At 36.7% G+C, this 19,345-nt stretch overlaps 2 protein-coding genes across 4 annotated transcripts in view; one reads left to right on the forward strand and one right to left on the reverse strand.

The window, feature by feature from the left end:
- The window catches only part of LOC103792197 (olfactory receptor 2B2), a 113,785-nt gene that overhangs the window by 40,599 nt on the left and 53,841 nt on the right, over nt 1-19,345 (forward strand). The window contains exons 3-6 of one of the 3 annotated variants that reach the window (XR_013533577.1): nt 1,505-1,842; nt 2,904-3,029; nt 8,061-8,230; nt 10,888-11,770. The exons of 1 other annotated variant lie outside the window; for it this stretch is intronic. The gene's annotated coding sequence lies outside the window, so the exon portion shown is untranslated. Of the gene's footprint in view, nt 1-1,504; nt 1,843-2,903; nt 3,030-8,060; nt 8,231-10,887; nt 11,771-19,345 lie in introns of those variants that run through there. One more of the 3 variants, XR_013533578.1, reaches the window with a different exon arrangement.
- On the reverse strand, nt 17,381-18,484 carry LOC100402206 (olfactory receptor 2B6). The gene has a single exon (XM_002746091.5). It carries the CDS (start codon nt 18,458-18,460, stop codon nt 17,522-17,524), a length of 939 nt encoding a protein of 312 aa, XP_002746137.1. The 5' UTR covers nt 18,461-18,484; the 3' UTR covers nt 17,381-17,521.

Below are 19,345 nucleotides of genomic sequence, written 5' to 3' on the forward strand. Positions count from 1 at the left end.
TTTATTATGTAGCTATTTTCTCCCTATAATGCACAAGACAAACTATTTTAACTTTATTGAATACACATTGATCTAATACCTCTTCATATGATGTAATTAACATTTTTTGAGACAGAGTACTATTTTGACTTTTTTGAATACACACCAATCTAATACTTCTTCATATGACATAATTAACATTTTTTTTGAGACAGGGTCCTGCTCTGTAGCCCAGGCTGGAGTGCAATGGTATGACCTCAGCTCACTGCAGCCTCTGTCTCTCAGACTCAAGCAATCCTTCCACCTCAGCCTCCTGAGTAGCTGTGACTACAGGCACATACCACCATGCCCAGCTAATTTTGTTCATTTTTGTTTTTTTTAGAGATAAGGTCTCACTGTCTTGCCCAGGCTGGTGTTGAACTCCTGGCCTCAAGTGATCCTCTTTCCTCAGCCTCCCAAAGTGCTGGACTGAATGGATGTCAGCCAGGCGTGAGCCACCACACCTGGCTAACATCCATTAACGTATTATAGATATTTACTATATCTTGACTAAATTATCTGTAGTCCAAGACATTTGGACTTTGCTTCAGTCTTCTTATACATGGTTATCAGGTGTATTATCACCCTAGTAGCTGTCTTCTACATGCCCTCAATGTTGACAGTGACCTGAAAACGTGACAACCATGGCTGAGCTCACTATTTGCATTTTTGAAAAACAAAATACAGAGAAATACTGCCCACTATGAGCGGGACGATTCTATCGTAATTATTGTGGCATAAGTACGCATTTACTTTACACTGTTAATGCTGTCTTTTAACTTAGGTTATAAATGTATCTCCTAAATATCACCTCTTTATTCCCATGAAATACCGTCAACTTGGATCTCTACAATTCATGTCTTTGTAAGCAACAGAATTTTGCAACCAAGATTACCCAAGTCAGAGAGGATATTCTCTCCAGTAATAAAATGGGAACTTTGAATACATTTTGTCTTCAATTAAGTCTTTTGCAGATGTTAAAAACAATGTGATTAGCTTTCAGAGGAGAGGTGCACGGCAATAGCGACTAGGGACAAATAGAGACGGAGAATGTGGTAACTAAAAAGGAATTCTAAAAAGCATAATTAAAAAAATATAAATTAAAAAAAATGACCCTAACATGGCTAAGAAGAGCAAAGTGAGATCGATTCATAAAAGACACATACTCACAACTGGATTGAAGGACACTAGGATAAAAGTAAAATAACAGAGAAAAGAAGAAGTGAACAATAGAGCAGCAGGTATATATGGGTGTAAAATATACGTCACATGATGATACAGTCTAGAGAATTAATGGCCGCTTTTAATTGGGAAGTTGAGAAAAAATAAATACAGCGTAGGACTTAAACTTTTGTCACGGATATTTTGATTTTCAAATGAAAAACTTGTCTTTGGTGAAAATGTCTTATAGTAAATTTATTTTCCATAGTCAAATACAGCATGCCAGAGTAAAAGAAAAATTTCTCCATTTTCTCTGGTCATTTAGGCTTGCCTGGTTTCAACTTTCCCAAAGCATATAGGAAGAAGAAATACTCATGTGATTTCCTTTGGCTTGGATTGTTATCTAGGATTTTGTGGAAGATTGTGTGGTTAATAGAAAGAGAAAGTACCAGTACAGTTACGACACGAAAGCACCAGAAATCATACGGAAGTGATTACAGCAACCTCAGCTTGTCAAGAAACAAGCGGATCAGCCCCAAACTCTCTTTGCATTAGATTCAATTTTTTTTTCCTGAAGATAAAAGAGGAATAAAGCCATGGATTCCTTTTCTTACGATTTGATTTAAGTGATAGAGTCATGGTGTTGCACTACTTCAGAAAAAGGTAAAATGTAGTAATTGCTATGGGGTAATTACATTATAGAGAAAAGGGGCCATTGTAACGGAAAACGGTGGTTCCATTCTTCCTCTATGTACCTGCCGTTTGGGACAATACCTGGTGTTCAGCAGGCTTTCTGGAGCTGTCAACCAAAGCTCCATGACAAGGACGTCCTTCTGACTCTAGAAGATAACCAAGGCAGATTTGAAAGGTCTTATAGACCCAGATGGGGAAAAAAATGGAGGAATAATTTCTTAGGATCAAAAGTAGTACCTGATAGTTGGCTTAACATGTTTTCTTGCAAAGATCACGGGGATTGCATGCTCCTTTGGGTAATTAACTAGTGCTGCAGGAGGGAAGAGAGAGTAAATTCTTACGGGAAATCATGGAGTAATATCAGATGATTGGGTATCAAAACTCTTAGGTCATTTTTTTTTTTTTTTTTTTTTTTTTTGAGACAGAGTTTTCGCTCTTGTTACCAGGCTGGAGTGCAATGGTGCGATCTCGGCTCACCGCAACCTCCGCCTCCTGGGTTCAGGCAATTCTCCTGCCTCAGCCTCCTGAGTAGCTGGGATTACAGGCACATGCCACCATGCCCAGCTAATTTTTTGTATTTTTAGTAGAGACGGGGTTTCACCATGTTGACCAGGATGGTCTCGATCTCTTGACCTCGTGATCCACCCGCCTCGGCCTCCCAAAGTGCTGGGATTACAGGCGTGAGCTACCGCGCCCGGCCAGGACTCTTAGGTCATTTTTTTAGGTTTTCGTCTGGGCCATAACTATTCATGTTTAAAATTTGAGTTTTTGTTTCTATGGTGAAATATTTTTGGAGTTTGGTGGGGCAAAAAATAAATTTGGCAACATAGCACAAATATGAACAGTGTTTGCACACTTCTTTGTTCTTGAATTGAGATTTAGTCAATTTTCTTAGGAAAGAGTATTACAGTCTAATTTATTTATATTTTAATATAATTTCCAACTGAAAATTATATTAAATCCAAAAATGTTTTTTGTTGTTGTTGTTGTTGTTTTGCTGTTGTCACTTGATTTGTAACTTTTATTTACAGGTTCAATTGGTAAAGTTACTGGAATATATTACATACAAAATAAACACATGAAATTTGATTGATTGATGTTCTTTAAATTATATTCGAACAAAAAGCCGAAGTCACACTGATTACCCTTTGGAGAAGGTAAAATTGGACCCCAAAAACCTCCAAAATGATAATACTGTCTCTAGGGGAAGTTAAGGGTTAGAGGGATTTCTTTAGGAGTGGCGCATAGCCTAAGAAGAAACGTTGAGCACGTTTGTTGCTGTGAGACATACAGCTTACGTTTTCCACAAACTGATGTTTCTTGAAATTCATGACTAACCCTAAAAATATTATTTCAGAAGCAGAACATATATATGTTACCTGGGTTTGAAGTTATATCATTTCATAAAAACAAGAGCGAAGTAAAAGGAATGTAAGAATCAAGTATTTTGGACAGTGGGCAAATCACATGGCTAATGAGTTTCCAGACAAATTCTGCTCTGTTTTTGAAAACAGAGAAAAATATTTACCACACATATGTAGAACAGACAACAAATATTTTTAGTGATCAAAGAGCTTTTACCAATATGTACTTTTTTTCAAATAAAGATTCCGCTTACCTGGACAAGACAAATAGGCAAAGGATAGTGAGATACAGTTTACTGAAGTTGTAATGCATATGGTCTTAAAACACGTCATGTTTTTTCAACCTAATGTATAATTAAATAAGTACAAATTAGCACAATCAGTAATTATTTTTCTCATGTCTATTGTACATGCTTTTCAGTTGAGTCATATTCAATCTATGATGATAGAGAAGGGCATTCTCATAAACTGTGCGTGAGAATGTAAATCGGTTTTACATTTTTGGTGGATAGTTTTACCAGATATTTGGAAACTTGGTAAATGCACAAGTCTTTAACCCATTAATTCCACTTTCAGGAATTTACTGTTGGAAATACTTATATAAGTGCAAAAAGATATATACATAGCACGGTTAGATTGTGGGTTTAAAAAAAGGGAACAGACTAAATGTTATTGACTGAATAATGGTTAAGTAAATGTACATTCATAAATAAAAAGTATAAAGTCACAGAAAAATGTGTGTGTGTGTGTGTGTTATGGAAGCTAAACAAAAATATATTAAACATATTTTGAGTGTATTATATAGTAAATATTTCAAATATATTTTAAATATATTAAAATGGTATTAAATACAGAGTAAATAGAAATTGTTAAATAATACTATATTAAAATCAATAAATTCTAAATATATAGTTATATATTAAATATATAAAATACATTTAACTTTTGAAAAACTGTGTTTCACAATTTCAGGTATAATGCCTCCCCATTTCTAATATTTTAAAATTAACATGCGTCTATGCCAAGATAACTGAAGTTTGAAGGAAGGGGATTTTGAATTAATCCTTTTCATTCTTTCAAAAACTTTTCATATTGAAAAGTATTTTTTAAATTGGTGCATAATAATTGTACATATTTATGGTGTATAGTGTGACACTTTGCTGTGTATAAACTGTATAATGATAGAATCAGGAGACCAGGTGCAGTGGCTCACGCCTGTAATCCCAGCACTTTAGAAGGCTGACATGGGCAGATAGCAAGGTCGAACTTCTGTTCGAGACCAGCCTGGCCAATATTGATGAAACCCCGTCTCTACTAAAAAAAATTATAAAAGTTAGCCAGGTGTGGTGGTGAGTACCTGTAGTCCCAGGTATTCAGGAGACTGAGGCAGGAGAATCGCTTCAACCTGGGAGGCAGAGGTTGCAGTGAGCCGAGATGGTGTCACTGCACTCCAGCCTGGGCAACAGAATGAGACTCCAACTCAAAAAAATAAATAAATTAAAAACAGGATATTTAGCATACTACCACCTCATACATTTATCATTTCTTTGTGCTGAGAACATTCAAAATTCTAGCTATAGAAAACTATGCATATTTTAATATGTAGAATAATGTTTTAACGTATGCTATAGAGTAGTATTTAATATAGAATATTTTGAAAATACAACGTGATCTTATTAACCGTGTCACCCTACCGTGCAAAAGCACATTAGAATTTACTATTCTAACTTATTGTAACTTCGTACCAATTGCCTGAATGCTCCTCATACTCCCTCTCCTTAAACCCCCAGTTTCTGGTAACTACTGTCCTACTCTATTCCTATGAGATAGACTTCTTTAGATTGCACATATGAGTGAAATTGTGTGGTATTTGTCTTTCTGTGCCTGGGTTATTTCACCGAATGCATGTCCTCCAAGTTCATCTGTGGTGCCGCAAGTGAGAAGATCTCCTTTTTTATAACTGAATAGCATTCCTTTGTGTATGTACACCACATTCCTTTATCCATTCATCCACTGACGGGTACTTAGGTTGATTGCCTATCTTGGCTATTGTGAAAACTGCTGGAATAAACATAGGCGTGCAGATACCTCTTAGACATACCGACTTTAGTTTCTTTGGATACATATGCAATAGTGGGATTGTTGGATCATATTTTGATTTGATCTAATTGAATTTGGTTTAATTTAATTTCAATCTATTTTCAATGTTTTGAGGAAGCTTGACAGTGTTTTCCATAATTGCTGTACTGATTATATTCCCACCAACAGTGTATAAGAGTTCCCTTTTCTCCACATCCATGCTAGTGTTTGTTATTTATTTACTAGCCATTCTAATTGGGGTGGGGTGATATCTCACTGTGGCTTTGATTTGCATTTCCATGACTATTAGTGATGTTAAGCATTTTTCATAGATCTGTGGGTCATTTATATATCCTCTTTTGAGAAATGTCTTTCAGATCTTTTGCCTATTTAAAGGTATGATCAGATAATTAATAATAATTATTATTGCTATGGAGTGGTTTGAGTTCCTTATATATTCTGGATGTCAACCCCTTATCCAGATGCATAGTTTGCAAATATTCTCTCACATTCTATAGGTTATCCCTTTATTCTTTTGATTGTTTCCTTTGCTGTGCAGAAGCTCTTTAGTTTGGTGTAATCTCATTTGTCTGTTTTGGTAGTCTGTGCTTTTGAGGTCTTATGCAAAGATACTTGCCCACACCAATGTTGTAAAGCATTTCTTCTATGTTTTCTTCTAGTAGTTTTGCCATCTTGGGTCTTACATTTAAGTCTTGAGTCCATTCTGCGTTGATTTTTGTATATGGTTAAAAATAGGAGTCTATCTTGCTTCATTTTTTTGCATATTGATATCCAGTTTCCCCAGCACAATTTATTAAAGAGACTGGCCTTTTCCCAATGTGTATTTTTTGGCACATTTGTGGAAAATCAGTTGGCTGTAATTGTGTGGATTTATTTCCGCGTTCTCTCTTTTGTTACATTGATTTATATGAATTTTTATGCCAGTACCATGCTGTTTTGGTTACTGTTGCTTTGTAGTATATTTTTAAGTCAAGTAGTTTGGTGCCACCAGGTTTGTCCTTTTTGTTCAAAGACTTCAAAAGCACAGTCCAAGGTGGCTTTTTTTTTTTTGTAACTGTGGTTTCACATGAATTAAGGGATTTTTTTTTCCATGTGAAGCATATCATTGCTATTTTGATTGGGTTGAATCTGTAGATTGCTTTGGGTATCATAGACATTTAAACAATGTTAATTCTTTTAATCCATGAACATGAATATCTTTCCATTTATTTGTATACCTTTAATTTATTTCAACAATGTTTTATAGTTTTTATTGTACTGATCTTTCACCTCCTTGGTGAAATTTATTTCTAGGTATTTTTTTCGTAGTGATTATACATGCGATTGCTTTCTTGATTTTTTTTCCACATAGTTTGCTATTGGCCTACAGATATGCCACTTTTGGGTGCTGATTTTGTATATTGCAACTTTACTGAATTAATTTATTGGTTCTGACAGTTTTTTGGGTGGTGTCTTTAGGGTTTTCTATATATAAGATCATGTCATCTGTTCAGTGACAATTTGGCTTTCTGCTTTCCAATTTGTATGGCTTTTATTTCTCTCTCTTGCCTACTTGTTCTGATTAGGGCTTTAGTACTATGTTGAATAAATTGCTAAAAATGGGCATCCTTATGTTTTTCCAAATCTTAGAGGCAAAGCTTTCAACTTTTCCCTATTCAGTATGATGTTAGCTGTCGGTTTGTCATATACGGACTTTATTGTGTTGAGGTATGTCCCTTGTACACCTGGCTTGAGAGTTAGCATAAAGCCTGCTGAATTTTATCAAATGCCTTTTCTTTGTCATGCAGTTTTTGTCCTTAATTCAGCTAACATGATATATCATGTTTATTGATTTGTGTATGATGAACCATCCTTGCAACCCTAGGACAAATTTCACTTGATCGTAGTGAATGATCTTTCTGATGTGCTATTGAATTTGGTTTGCTATATTTTTTGAGAGTTTTTGCATCTGTGTTCATTAGGGATACTGGCCTGGAGTTTTCTTGTTTTGTTGAGTTTTGTATGGTTTTGGTATAAGAGTAACAATGGCCTTGTAGAATTAGTTTGGAAGAACTTCTTCCTCTTCAATTTCTAAAATACTGTGATTTACATAAATATGCAAAGATAACTGAAGTTTCAAAGAAGTGAATTTTCATTTTCCTTGCCTATTCTTCTAAAAATAAAAAAGTTAACATATAACCATATGAAAATGTAATATATAATTCTGACTGTATGTTGCTTTAACATTTAAAAGTTAGATAAATTTTGAAAGCAAATTTTAAAAATTAAGCTTCAGTTTAATTTCATTTGTTTTTTTTAATGTTTTCCGTGTCTTCTAAGTAGAAAAAAAAAATACTCTAACCCACTAGCTCATTTAACAGTTGATTTATTGTCCCTGATAGTTAAGTTCTGAAGGAGTTGAGAAAAGAAAGATGAATTATAGATTGGAGAAAGTAAAGAATGAGAAATGTTTAGATTTATTGATAAAAGTAGTTTTTTTTCTTCTAGAAGTGAAAGCTGTATTTACTCATGTGATTCTCTCTGCATAACTGAACTATCTTAAGGGATTCTGAGTGATGACATCAATGGGTAATACTTAAAACTAGAGCAAGCAGGAAAATGATTTTCAACTTCTGCAGTTCTTTATAAAGTTGGAAGGAAGAACAAGACCCTAGAGATCTAATTGTAATAATTACTAGAATTAAACTACCAACAGCAGTGATCTTGTTTTCTCCATGTCCACAGGGATCCATCTCTTGGGAGAGGAGAACTGATTAACATGTTCTTCCTATGCTTCATGCAGCTATTAAAAAGTTTCAAATGAGTTTTGTTATAATCCCTAAAATGGAACACTCTCTGGGATTATCTGACTTAGAAAACAGCCAATTAAGGACTGATTACAGTGGAGAGCTAAAGTGAGTCATCTCCTGTCGCTGTTGTCTTCCCTTTCTTTACAGTCGTATCTAAGAGTTATTCAGCAGCCCCGGGGATGTACCCAATACTGTTATTCACACCATCAAATCTGAAACTTTCCCAGCATAACTCAAATAATTATCCCCTCACTTGTAGGTGGCATTTTGATAGTAGAGATTTAGCGAGAGTACCTAGGAGAACTATTCTCTATCAGTGACTTTTTTGTTCTGTACTTATCCTTCAGGAATAATTCCCATAAAATCTTATAATGTAGAATGACTCTGGGATATGCAATGTATTTCTATTCATTAAACATTTCCAGGCGCTGTGAAAGATGCTTGGGATATAAATAAATGTTACATATGTGTCCTCCAAAATCTCACAATTCAGAGCAAGGTAAGAACGAGGAAGTTACAATATTGTGTCAAAATTACTATCTTATCCAAGACAGTGAAAAAGATAAACATTGGATTATTTATTCTGTTTGTTAACTGCTTATCTTTCCGCTCTATGATACTTTCATTTCCATTAAGTATTGTGTGTTTCCTGCTATATTCCCCTACATGTAATACCTTCTCTTAAGTGTGAGGGAGTCTTGTTGATGGTAACAGGAGGCAGATAGGTTCCTAGGTGGGAAGGGGCGCATCCACAGTGAGGCCCAACCTTCAAGCCAAGGAGGGCCTGAAGTTCCAGATGGAGTCCAGGACAGAGAGGGAGAAATTCCTTGATGTTTTTTGGCCAATCAGATGGGGCTTTTTCCGGACTCACCCGTGAACCAATCAGCATGCACTTTCTCCACAGACCAGTTCTTCTGCCCATTGACCAATCAGCACTTACTTCCTCCTTTTCAAGGATGGGCTCAGAGTAAACTTCCTGGGGTTCATAGGTAACTACCATTACCATAGTGTCAGGGGAATTTTACCCTGATTAGCAGGAGGAAGCAGGGCTGATTTTCGACAATGGGGCCACAGAATAATTCATATGGAGCACAGGAGATCCACTTGGCTGCCTCCTGTATTCCACTGTAACATGAATAGACAGGTGCAGCAACTTCAGACTGAGAAGGCCATGATAACCAAGGGTTCAGACCTTGGGAAATGAAGGTTTGGGTCACAATCCCAGGTCAGCAACCAAGACCCTTCGAGATGCTAGATGAGAGTGGGGGAGATTGGAATAGATAACTAGAAGATACCCTTGTGAATTTCCACTCAGAAAGAGAAGTCCATGAGTACCATGGGAGATCTACTTCCCTAACATGAGGGGAGAAAATTATCTATGTGAGTCATGGAATGAACTGCAGTGATCAGAAAATTGATGTACTATTCTGCATCTCACAAGAAATGAATGAAATTTTCTGCCACTCTGCATCCTTGCTAGCAATTGGTATTTTCAATTTTTTATATTTTTGCCCATTCTAATAAGAATATGGTAGTATCTCCCTGTTTTTTTGTTTGCAATTTCCTAATAGAAAATGACGTTGACTCTCTTTTTATATACTTATTTGCCATTTGTATGTTTTCTTTGTTAAACTGTCTGTTCAGATATTTTGCTCAATTTTTAATTGGTTTACTTGTTTTCTTATTGTTGAGTTTTGGGAGCTCTTTGTATGTATTTCACACACACACACACACACACACACACAGATTTTTTTTTTTTTAATGTGAAAAGGCTCTACTTTCAGGAGACCAGGAATTTAATTGAAAAGGCTAACTCTTCAGATGACTCCTCCTTCTCATTTTTCTTCTCCTCTGCTGCAGCAGGGGTAGAACCAGCAGCAGGAGCTGCAGAGCCCAAAGAAGCAGAGATGGCCACAGCCTCACCAGCAGGCACAGTGGCAAGCTCATAAGTACCTTGGGCAATGATATCTTCAATATTTTTTTCCATTCAGCTCACTGATAACCTTGTTTAGCCAGTCATCAACTGTCTCTATGCTTACCCTGTCCAGGATCTTCTGGATGTCCTTGGCACTGGGGGAGATGTTGCTCTCAGAGGCAGCCAATAGGAAGGAAGTGAGACAGAGCATCTCAGTGGCAGTGGCAGCAGCAGAGGAGGGGCCTCATGGGTCATAATATGTATGTTTTGCAAATATTTTCTCCCAGTCTGTGACTTGTCTTTTCTGCATCTCTGGAAATAAAGCTAAGGTACAGAACAAACAAACTTAAATGGTCTATGCAAGAGAAACTACTAAATTTTGCTAAGCTAGTCAGGGTCTATGATATTTTAACTTGGGGATCACAAGCTCAGTGACATCATATTCAAACTCTGGCAGCCTTGCAGCCAATAGAGAGGTTTGACCTCTTTTGGAGCTCTGTTAAAAGAAGTACAAGTCAGCCGGGCGCGGTGGCTCACGCCTGTAATCCCAGCACTTTGGGAAGCCGAGGCGGGCGGATCATGAGGTCAGGAGACTGAGACCATCCTGGCCAACATGGTGAAACCCCGTCTCTATTAAAAAAAAAAAAAAAAGTACAAATCATGTTCACTGAAAACTATAAAACATTGTAGAAAGAAATGAAAGATTTAAATAAATGGAAAGTCATCCCATGTGCATGTGTCAAAAAACAATATTGTTAAGATGACAAAACTCCCCAAATTGATCTATAGATCCAATGCAATTTCTAAAAAAATCACAGTTGGCTTTTTTATTTTTTTGTTTTTGCAGAAATGGACAAGCTGAACTTAAAATCAATATAAATGCAAGAGACACAACATAGTCAAAGCAATGTTAACAATGAAGAACACAGTTGAAGGACTCACACTTCCCAATTTCAAAACTTGCTACACAACTACAGTTATAAAGAAAGCATGGTACTGGCATAAAGATAGACATATGAATCCATGGAATAAACTGAAAGTCCAGAAATAAAGTCTCAGATTTAGGGTCAATGGATTTTTGACCAGGGTGCCAAGACACTTTACTGGGGAAAGAATACTGTGTTCAGCAAATGCTGCTGGGACAAGCATCGAGTAGATATGCATATCTGAAAAGATGACGTTGAATCCCTTCCTCACACCATACATAAAAATTACCTCAAAGTGGATCATAGACCTAAATGTAGAGGCTGCGCCATAAGAAAACCCAGGTGAAAATCTTTATGGTCTTGGTTCACATAGTAGTTTCCTAGGTACAATACTTAAAGGTGAGTCGGACTTCATCAAAATTTAAACACCTTTGTGCTTCAAAGGACACCATCAAGAAATGGAAAATACAGAATAGGAGAATATCTTTGCAAATTACATCCCCAAAAAAGTACTGTACCAAGAATATGTAAAGAGCTTCTATAATCAAAGAGACAAATAACTTAAAAAGGGGGGAAATGATTTGAATACACATTTCTCCAAAGAAAATACACAAATGGCCAATAAACATGTGAAAAGATGTTCAGTATCAAAAAAAGAAAAGAAAAAAAAGTTGTTCAATATCATTAGTCATTAGGGAAATCAAAACAAAACCACAAGATACTGCTTTGCAACCAACAGCATGCTTGTAATGAATAAAGACAATACCAAAGTGTTTTCAATAAAGTGGAAACAGTATCCTCTTATGTTGTTGGTGATAATTAAAATAGAATAGCTGCTTTGGAAAACATAGTGGCCGGGCACAGTGGCTTACACCTGTAAACCCAGCACTTTGGGAGGCTGAGGCAGGCAGATCACCTGACATCAGGAGTTCGAGACCAGCCTGGCTAACATGGCAGAATCTTGTCTCTGCTAAAAACACAAAAATTAGCCAGGCTTGGTGGGGAGTGCCTGTAATCCCAGCTACTCAGGAGGCTGAGGCAGGAAAATTGCTTGAACCCAGGAGGCAGAGGTTGAAGTGAGCTGATTGCCTCATTGCACTCCAGCCTGGGAGACAGAGTGAGACTCTCTCAGAAAAAAGAAAAATTAACCATAGTGTTACTATATGACCCAGCAATTTCACACATATGTAGAATATATACCTAAGAGAAATGAAAACATATGTCCACACAAAATTTATACACAAATGTTCCTAGTGACATTATTCATAAAAGCCAAAAAGTAGAAACAACTGAAATTTTCATCAACTGATGAATGGATAAACGAAATTAAGTATATCCATGCAATGGAATATTATTTGGCAATAAAAAAAATGAAGTACTGAAACATGTTACAACATGAAGAAGCCTTGAAAACATTATGTTAAGTGGAAGAAGCCAGTCACTGAAGACCATATATCGTATAACTTCATGTAAATGAAATGTCTAGGATAGGCTAATCTATAGATATAAAAAGTAGACTAATGGTTGCCAATGGCTTGGGTTGGACCGAAGAGCAGGGGAAATGGAAAGTGACTGCTAAGATACACAAGGTTTCTTTGGGAACAGTTTCTAAAATTCAACTGTGATGATAATTACAGAATTTTGTGAATGTACTTGAAAACCACTGAACTGTACTTCTTATTTTATTTTTTGTTTTGAGAGAGGGTCTTGCTCTGTCACCCAGGCTGGAGTGCAGTGGCGCAATCAGGGCTCACTGCAGCTTCGACCTCCTTGGGCTCAAGTGATCCTCCCACCTTAGCCTCTTAAAGTGCTGGGATTACAGGCATGAGCCACCCCATCTGGCCCAAACTGTACTTTTAAGTGAGTATGTTTTATGGTATGTAAGTTATATCTCAATGAACTGTTTAAAAATGAAACACACTTGAACCCAGCAGGCAAAGGTTGCGGTGAGCAGAGATTGCACTACTGTACTCCAGCCTGGGCAACAGAGCAAGACTCTGTCAAAAAAACAAAGAAACAAAAAAGCTACAGATTAAGAGAAAATAATTGTTAAATATGTGTCTGATAAAGACTGTGTCTATGATATATCAAAATACTCTTGATAATATGACAGTTCATTTGATAAATGGTCAAAATATTTGAATGTATTTTTTTTTACAAAAGAAGCTATATAAATGGCTAATAAGAGCATGAGAATATGCTCAACATCATTAATCACTTGGAAAATGCTAATTAAGTGCATAATGAGCTATTACTACACATACTCTAGAAAGACTATAATCCAAAAGGCTGAAAAGATGTGTCAGGATGGGGAGAAATTAACACCCCCATATATTGCCAGAGGGAATGTAAAATGGTATAATCACTTCAGAAAATTGCTTAGAAGTTTGTTGAAGATTTATACACGGATTTGCCATACAACCTAGCATTTTTCTACTCCTAGATGTTTGCTCATGAAAAATGAAACTATGTCTACATAAAAATTGTCTGTGCATTTTCATATAAACGTTACTCAAAATAACCCAAACTGGAAACAGTCATAAAGTACAGCTGGTGAACAACTGTATAAATTTACTAAAAAGTCATAAAACAGTAAAAAGTGAGTTAGCGTTATTCTGCTTAACCAGAGGATAATAGGCTATATAGCTTCAGCCTATGAATGTCTACAGATAGCCGTTCATCCCACTCTTTAAATAAACATTCTAATACATCCCAACATTTGGCTCTAGACAATTATTTTGTTTCTAAATTATATTCCTTCTTTATTTGTACTCACAGAATCTCTGGGTTAGAAATCATCCTATAAATCGTGTAATCCAACCATCCTTCCAATATTTGAATACCCTATGAAATATTTCCACAAAGTGATATACTTGAATAACTGTTGCTAAAGAAATTTTATTTTTAAAATTTTTATTTAGTTATTTGAGATGGAGTCTTGCCCTTGTTGCCCAGGCTGGAGTGCAGCAGCACAATCTTGGCTCACTGCAATATCTGCCTCCTGGGTTCAAGCAATTCTCCTACTACAGCCTCCTGAGTAGCTGGGACTACAGGTGTGTGCCACCATGCCTGGCTAATTTTTGTGTTTTTAGTAGAGACGGGGTTTCACCATGTTGGCCAGGCTGGTCTCAAACTCCTAACCTCAAGTGATCCTCCTGCCTCGGCCTCCCAAAGTACTGGGATTACAGGCATGAGTCCCTGCACCTGGCCAGGAAACTTTTATTATTCCTGAAGCCAAATCATTCCATTTTTATCTTTTACTGACTGTGAGCAAGTTCTTCCATACAACCAGTATTGTCTCCGGGTACTTCTTACTAGTCCTATTTTAGAAACCATACAAATAAAGTCTAACCCTTTTCTATATGGCATTTTCCCAAATGTTTCAATTTATCTGTCATTTCTGTTTCACATTTTGTTTCTCTGGACCTCAGTGGAAATGATTGTCATGGATGCAATTTATTATAAAAACTCCCTATAAGGATAGGTATATCTGTCACAAGGATTATTAATTATGAGTTGAAATGAATTCAATAACCTACATGGGGTACCATAAATATATGTCCTTAGTTCTATCCTTATGAGAGTCACTGCCAATCTTATAATTTCTACTATTACATAGAATATAACATGTAGTAAAAGTTTTTGAGGATTGATGTTCAATTTTATTTTTTACTTTTTTAGAGATGGGTCTTGCTATATTGCCCAGGCTGGCCTTGACTCTTGGGCTCCAGTGATTCTCCTGCCTTAGCCTCCAAAATATGATGTTCAGTTTTATTCCCTAGATTTATTTACCATTCCTCGTTGTACCTGATTGTTCTTATATTTAAATATTTATGTTCTATTACAATAAAACCTCTTTTTGAGTAATTTCCATGAATCAACTTTTGAGTGAGGATGTCGAAATAGACATGAACAAACAGAACTCTACTATTTTCTGGTTATTCTCTAGGTCATAAAATATATATCATAAAAAACTTTAGAAAAATTAGCTTTATTAAAATGAGTTATGTAGAGAAATTACAACCCTTGTGCTCAGTTGATGAGAATGAAAAATGGTGCCACCATGGTGGAAAACAGTATAGCAGTCTGTCAAAAAATTAAAAGTAGAATTACCATATGATCTAGCCATGCCCAAGTCCTTGGGTCTATAGTCTGGGTATATACCCAGGGACTGAAAGCAGGAACTCAGACACACCCGCGTTCACGGCAGCGTTAGTCAGCACAGCCAAAAGGCGAAAGCAACGCAAGTGCCTATCAACAGAAGAATAGAGAAACCGAATGTGGCAATACATACAATACGACCTCATTCCATCTTCAAAAGGGAGGAGTTCCGACACATGCTACAACATGGATGAACCTTAAAGACATTATGCGACGTGAAATAAGTCCCAAAGAAAAAAACATGCTGTGGTTTCACTTATACGCGGTATCCAGAGCATTCAAAACCATAGACCGAAAATACGATAGTGGTTGCCACGGGCTGGTGGGGACAGAATATGGAATATGGGTAGTTATTGTTTGATGGCTATGGAGTTCTGGTTTCAGGAGATGAAAAGGTCCTGGAGGTGGATGCACAACGTGAAGGTACTTAATGTCACTGGCTGTACACTTAACGGTTAAACTAGCAAATTTTATGTATATTTTATTACAAGTAAAAAAAAATCCAAAATACATTCTCCTTAAAAATGGTTTATATGGGCCGGGCGCGGTGGCTCACGCCTGTAATCCCAGCACTTTGGGAGGCCGAGGCGGGTGGATCACGAGGTCAAGAGATCGAGACCATCCTGGTCAACATGGTGAAACCCCGTCTCTACTAAAAATACAAAAAATTAGCTGGGCATGGTGGCGCGTGCCTGTAATCCCAGCTACTCAGGAGGCTGAGGCAGGAGAATTGCCTGAAACCAGGAGGTGGAGGTCGCGGTGAGCCGAGACCGCGCCATTGCACTCCAGCCTGGGTAACAAGAGCAAAACTCCATCTCAATGCAAAATAGGAGGGATAGTTAGTTTAATATGTCTTGTTCTAAATGAATCATTAATATATTTTTGTTATTCTCTGATAACAAAAGGTGACTGATAATAGCTTAATTATAGAAATTACCACTATAAAATTATACACCAGCATACCACTATAAATACTCGTTAAAACCAAATCTACAATTATAAAATTCATTAAATCAATTGACCTCTCATTTAAAAAATTGACTATTTCAACTTCTGGAATTCCGATTTCTATGTCTTCATAATTCACCGAGATACACTGACATTAGCTTGGAGATACACATTTGTCTCCAGTAATCTGATCAGTCATTTGTTTGGACCTTTAGCAATTATTAATTTTCAGTGAGAAAAGTATTGTCTTAAGCTTTCAATATCCTTTGTCAGTATTTCGCTTCCATGTATGCATTTTATGATAATTATTCCCTTAGGGGAGAAAACTGAAGTCAGAACTTGGCAAACCAGATTTATTTCTCTGTTAACATTTTATTATGGCAAAAGTACATGGAGTTATTGTAGGTTTTAATAAGAAACATGATAAATATATTTTAAGCTATTGTATCTTCTACATGTATAATGTATTAATAGAAGAAAGCAGTGGATAAAGTAGGGTGCAAGGTTGTTAAATTGTTATGTGTAAGTGAATCACTCAACAACCAAAAGAATCAGCTAGTAACGTAAGTGCACGCCACTTCTTCAGCACTGTGATGACTTCTGAAGCTGATATGGTAAAGTGTGTGCTATAGTTTTTATACCCTCAAGAATAAAATATAATTAGACTAATACTATACAAGAAAAAAGTACTGAACAAGAAGACTTTGGAAATCATTACAACATGTGCTATTTTGAAATCTAAGCTGTAAGTGCTTTAGGATTTAAGAGAACAGTAGATAATGCCGATAGTTGGGATAAGTTTAAAAAAAGATTGAAGAGAAAATTAGCTGCAGCTAATAAGTATCTAGGGTTGGATTTGCAAAGGAAGTAAAAAGGATGCTTTGATAGTAGGAAAACTATGAGTACAGAAACATGCTAAGAAAATGGAAAATCTGGTTATAATTTTAGAGTAAATATCATAGATTTCCTTATGCCGGTGTGGTAGTAAAAAATTTAAAACTAGAATTGCTAACCTGAGATCCAAATTTAAAGTGTTGGGGTGTGAGAGTTTCAATGAGCCTCCTTTAACTAGAGTGTGTGTGTGTGTGTTTGTGTGTGTAAGAGAAAGAGCGAGACAGAGAGAGAGGGAGATTGGAGAAAGAATTTCTGGCTTTTCTAAAAGTCTAAGTTACACTGAATTGTACAAACATTGATGTAAAGTTTGACAAACCTTGAAGAGGTTATGATTACAGTTTTTGGTGAATTGGAAGGTCAATTCTGGGGGCTTGTTCAGTGACGAAAACATTTAGGCAACAAAAACAAATATAGCTCTTTGTCAAACAAATTTTATTTGAGGAAGATTACAATTGTTCTCTACAGTAACGGCAAAAATAGGGCAACTTGCAGAGAAGTTAGTGAGTTAACTAAACATTTTGTCTTTGGCAAAACTTATCATCTGCGTATGTCTCATCTCTTGATTAAGACTCTCGCAGCCAACCTTTTCAAGGCTTCCTTTACCTCTGTGTTCCTAAGTGTATATATAAGGGGGTTCAGCATGGGCGCGATGATTCCATAGAAGAGAGAAACCATCTTTCCCCGGTCCTTGGAGCTGGGCGAAGGTGGCTGCAGGTACATGGAGGTGGCTGTGCCATAAAAAAGTGACACCACAATTAGATGAGAGCCACATGTCCCAAATGCTTTTTGTCTGCCTTCAGCAGACTGGATTCTCAACACTGCTTGGACTATGAAAGCATATGATATGAGGATGAGTGTCAGGGGTATGAGATGGAACAGCACACTGACGAGGAAGAGCTCAGCCTCATTTGCTGTTGTGTCGACACAGGACAACTTGAGCAGTGCAGGGACTTCACAGAGAAAGTGATCTACCACATAGGGGTCACAGAGTGGCAGCTGGAGAGTCAGGGTAGACAACCACACTGAGTTACCAAAACCAATAACCCAGGATGCAGCTGCCAACCGAAGGCAGAGCCTCTGGTGCATGATAACCGAGTAGTGGAGAGGCCGACAAATAGCTACGAACCTATCGAGGGACATGACAGCCAGGAGAAGACATTCAGTAGCCCCCAAGGCCAGAAATATGAAAAGCTGGGCCACACAGCCCCCATAACTGATAACTTTCCTTATGCTGCGTAAATTGACTAGCATTTGTGGGACTGTACATGTGGTGTAGCAAAGGTCCAGGAGTGAGAGATTGCTAAGAAAAAAGTACATGGGGGTGTGGAGTTTGGAGTCCAAGCGTGACACTAGAATAATGGTCAGATTGCTGAAGATGGTCACAATGTAAGAAATCAAGAACAGCACAAAGAGTGGAAACTCCAGCCAAGGTCGATCTGAGAAACCCAGCAGGATAAACCCCTGTATGGTGCTCTCATTTACCCAATTCATGATTAATGTTTTAATTCTTGGTTTCCTGCAACAGAAAATTTCAGGAAGTTAATTAACATATATTTGTTAACTATTTCAGTTACTTATAGTCATTTTACTACCTGTTTGAAGATATTTACAGAACTGATATTGCTTGTTTTATAACATGAAAAATATACAGTTGAAAATGCTCATAATTACCAAGTATTTCTAAAATTTAGTCTATCTCTGTATCATCACTGCAAAAGTGAAAGCTAAAATTTAAAAAGTAGATTCCTGATTTAAACAACTTTCACAAAATGTGTTCTTTAATTTTTTTGTAATTTGGTTAATCTTTGTAGTACTTTCCACATAGATAGCTATTATTAGATTCTGTCATAATCCCTAACACATTATTTTTTTCACTCTGATTTCTCAATGTTAAGGAGACTGCTTTGTCATTTGAAACGGTTTGTTAGTTTCTTAAATATTTTTTATTTCAATAGGTTTTGGGGGAACAGGTGGTGTTGGTTCCTTGAATAAGTTCTCTAGCTGCGATTTCTGAGATTTTGGTGCACCCATTACCAGTCGTGTACACTGTACTCAATGTGTAGTCTTTTATCCTTCAGTTCCCTCCCACCCTTTCCCCCAAGTCCCCAAAGTCCACTGTATCATTCTTATTCCTTTGCATCCTCATACCTTGGTTCCCACTTATGAGTGAGAAAATGCAATGTGAGACGATTAAAATTATTTAGACCACCTTAAAAATTCTGTGTATAAGCTCTAGCACGCTATTAGACACATTTCAAAGAAACATCTTTTGCTTTTTAGGACCTTATCAAATTGGAATGAAAAGACATTAGTAGCACAGAATTTGGAGGCAGACAAGTCTGGGTCCATATCCCTACTATATAAGTCATTAGTTAC

This window comes from Callithrix jacchus, chromosome 4, assembly GCF_049354715.1.
Source record: "Callithrix jacchus isolate 240 chromosome 4, calJac240_pri, whole genome shotgun sequence".
In the NCBI taxonomy this organism is placed as follows: domain Eukaryota; kingdom Metazoa; phylum Chordata; class Mammalia; order Primates; family Cebidae; genus Callithrix; species Callithrix jacchus.

What these genes read in the sequence shown, in the direction of transcription:
- LOC100402206 (XM_002746091.5), bottom strand. Translation starts at nt 18,460, where the DNA reads ATGAATTGGGTAAATGAGAGCACCATACAGGGGTTTATCCTGCTGGGT.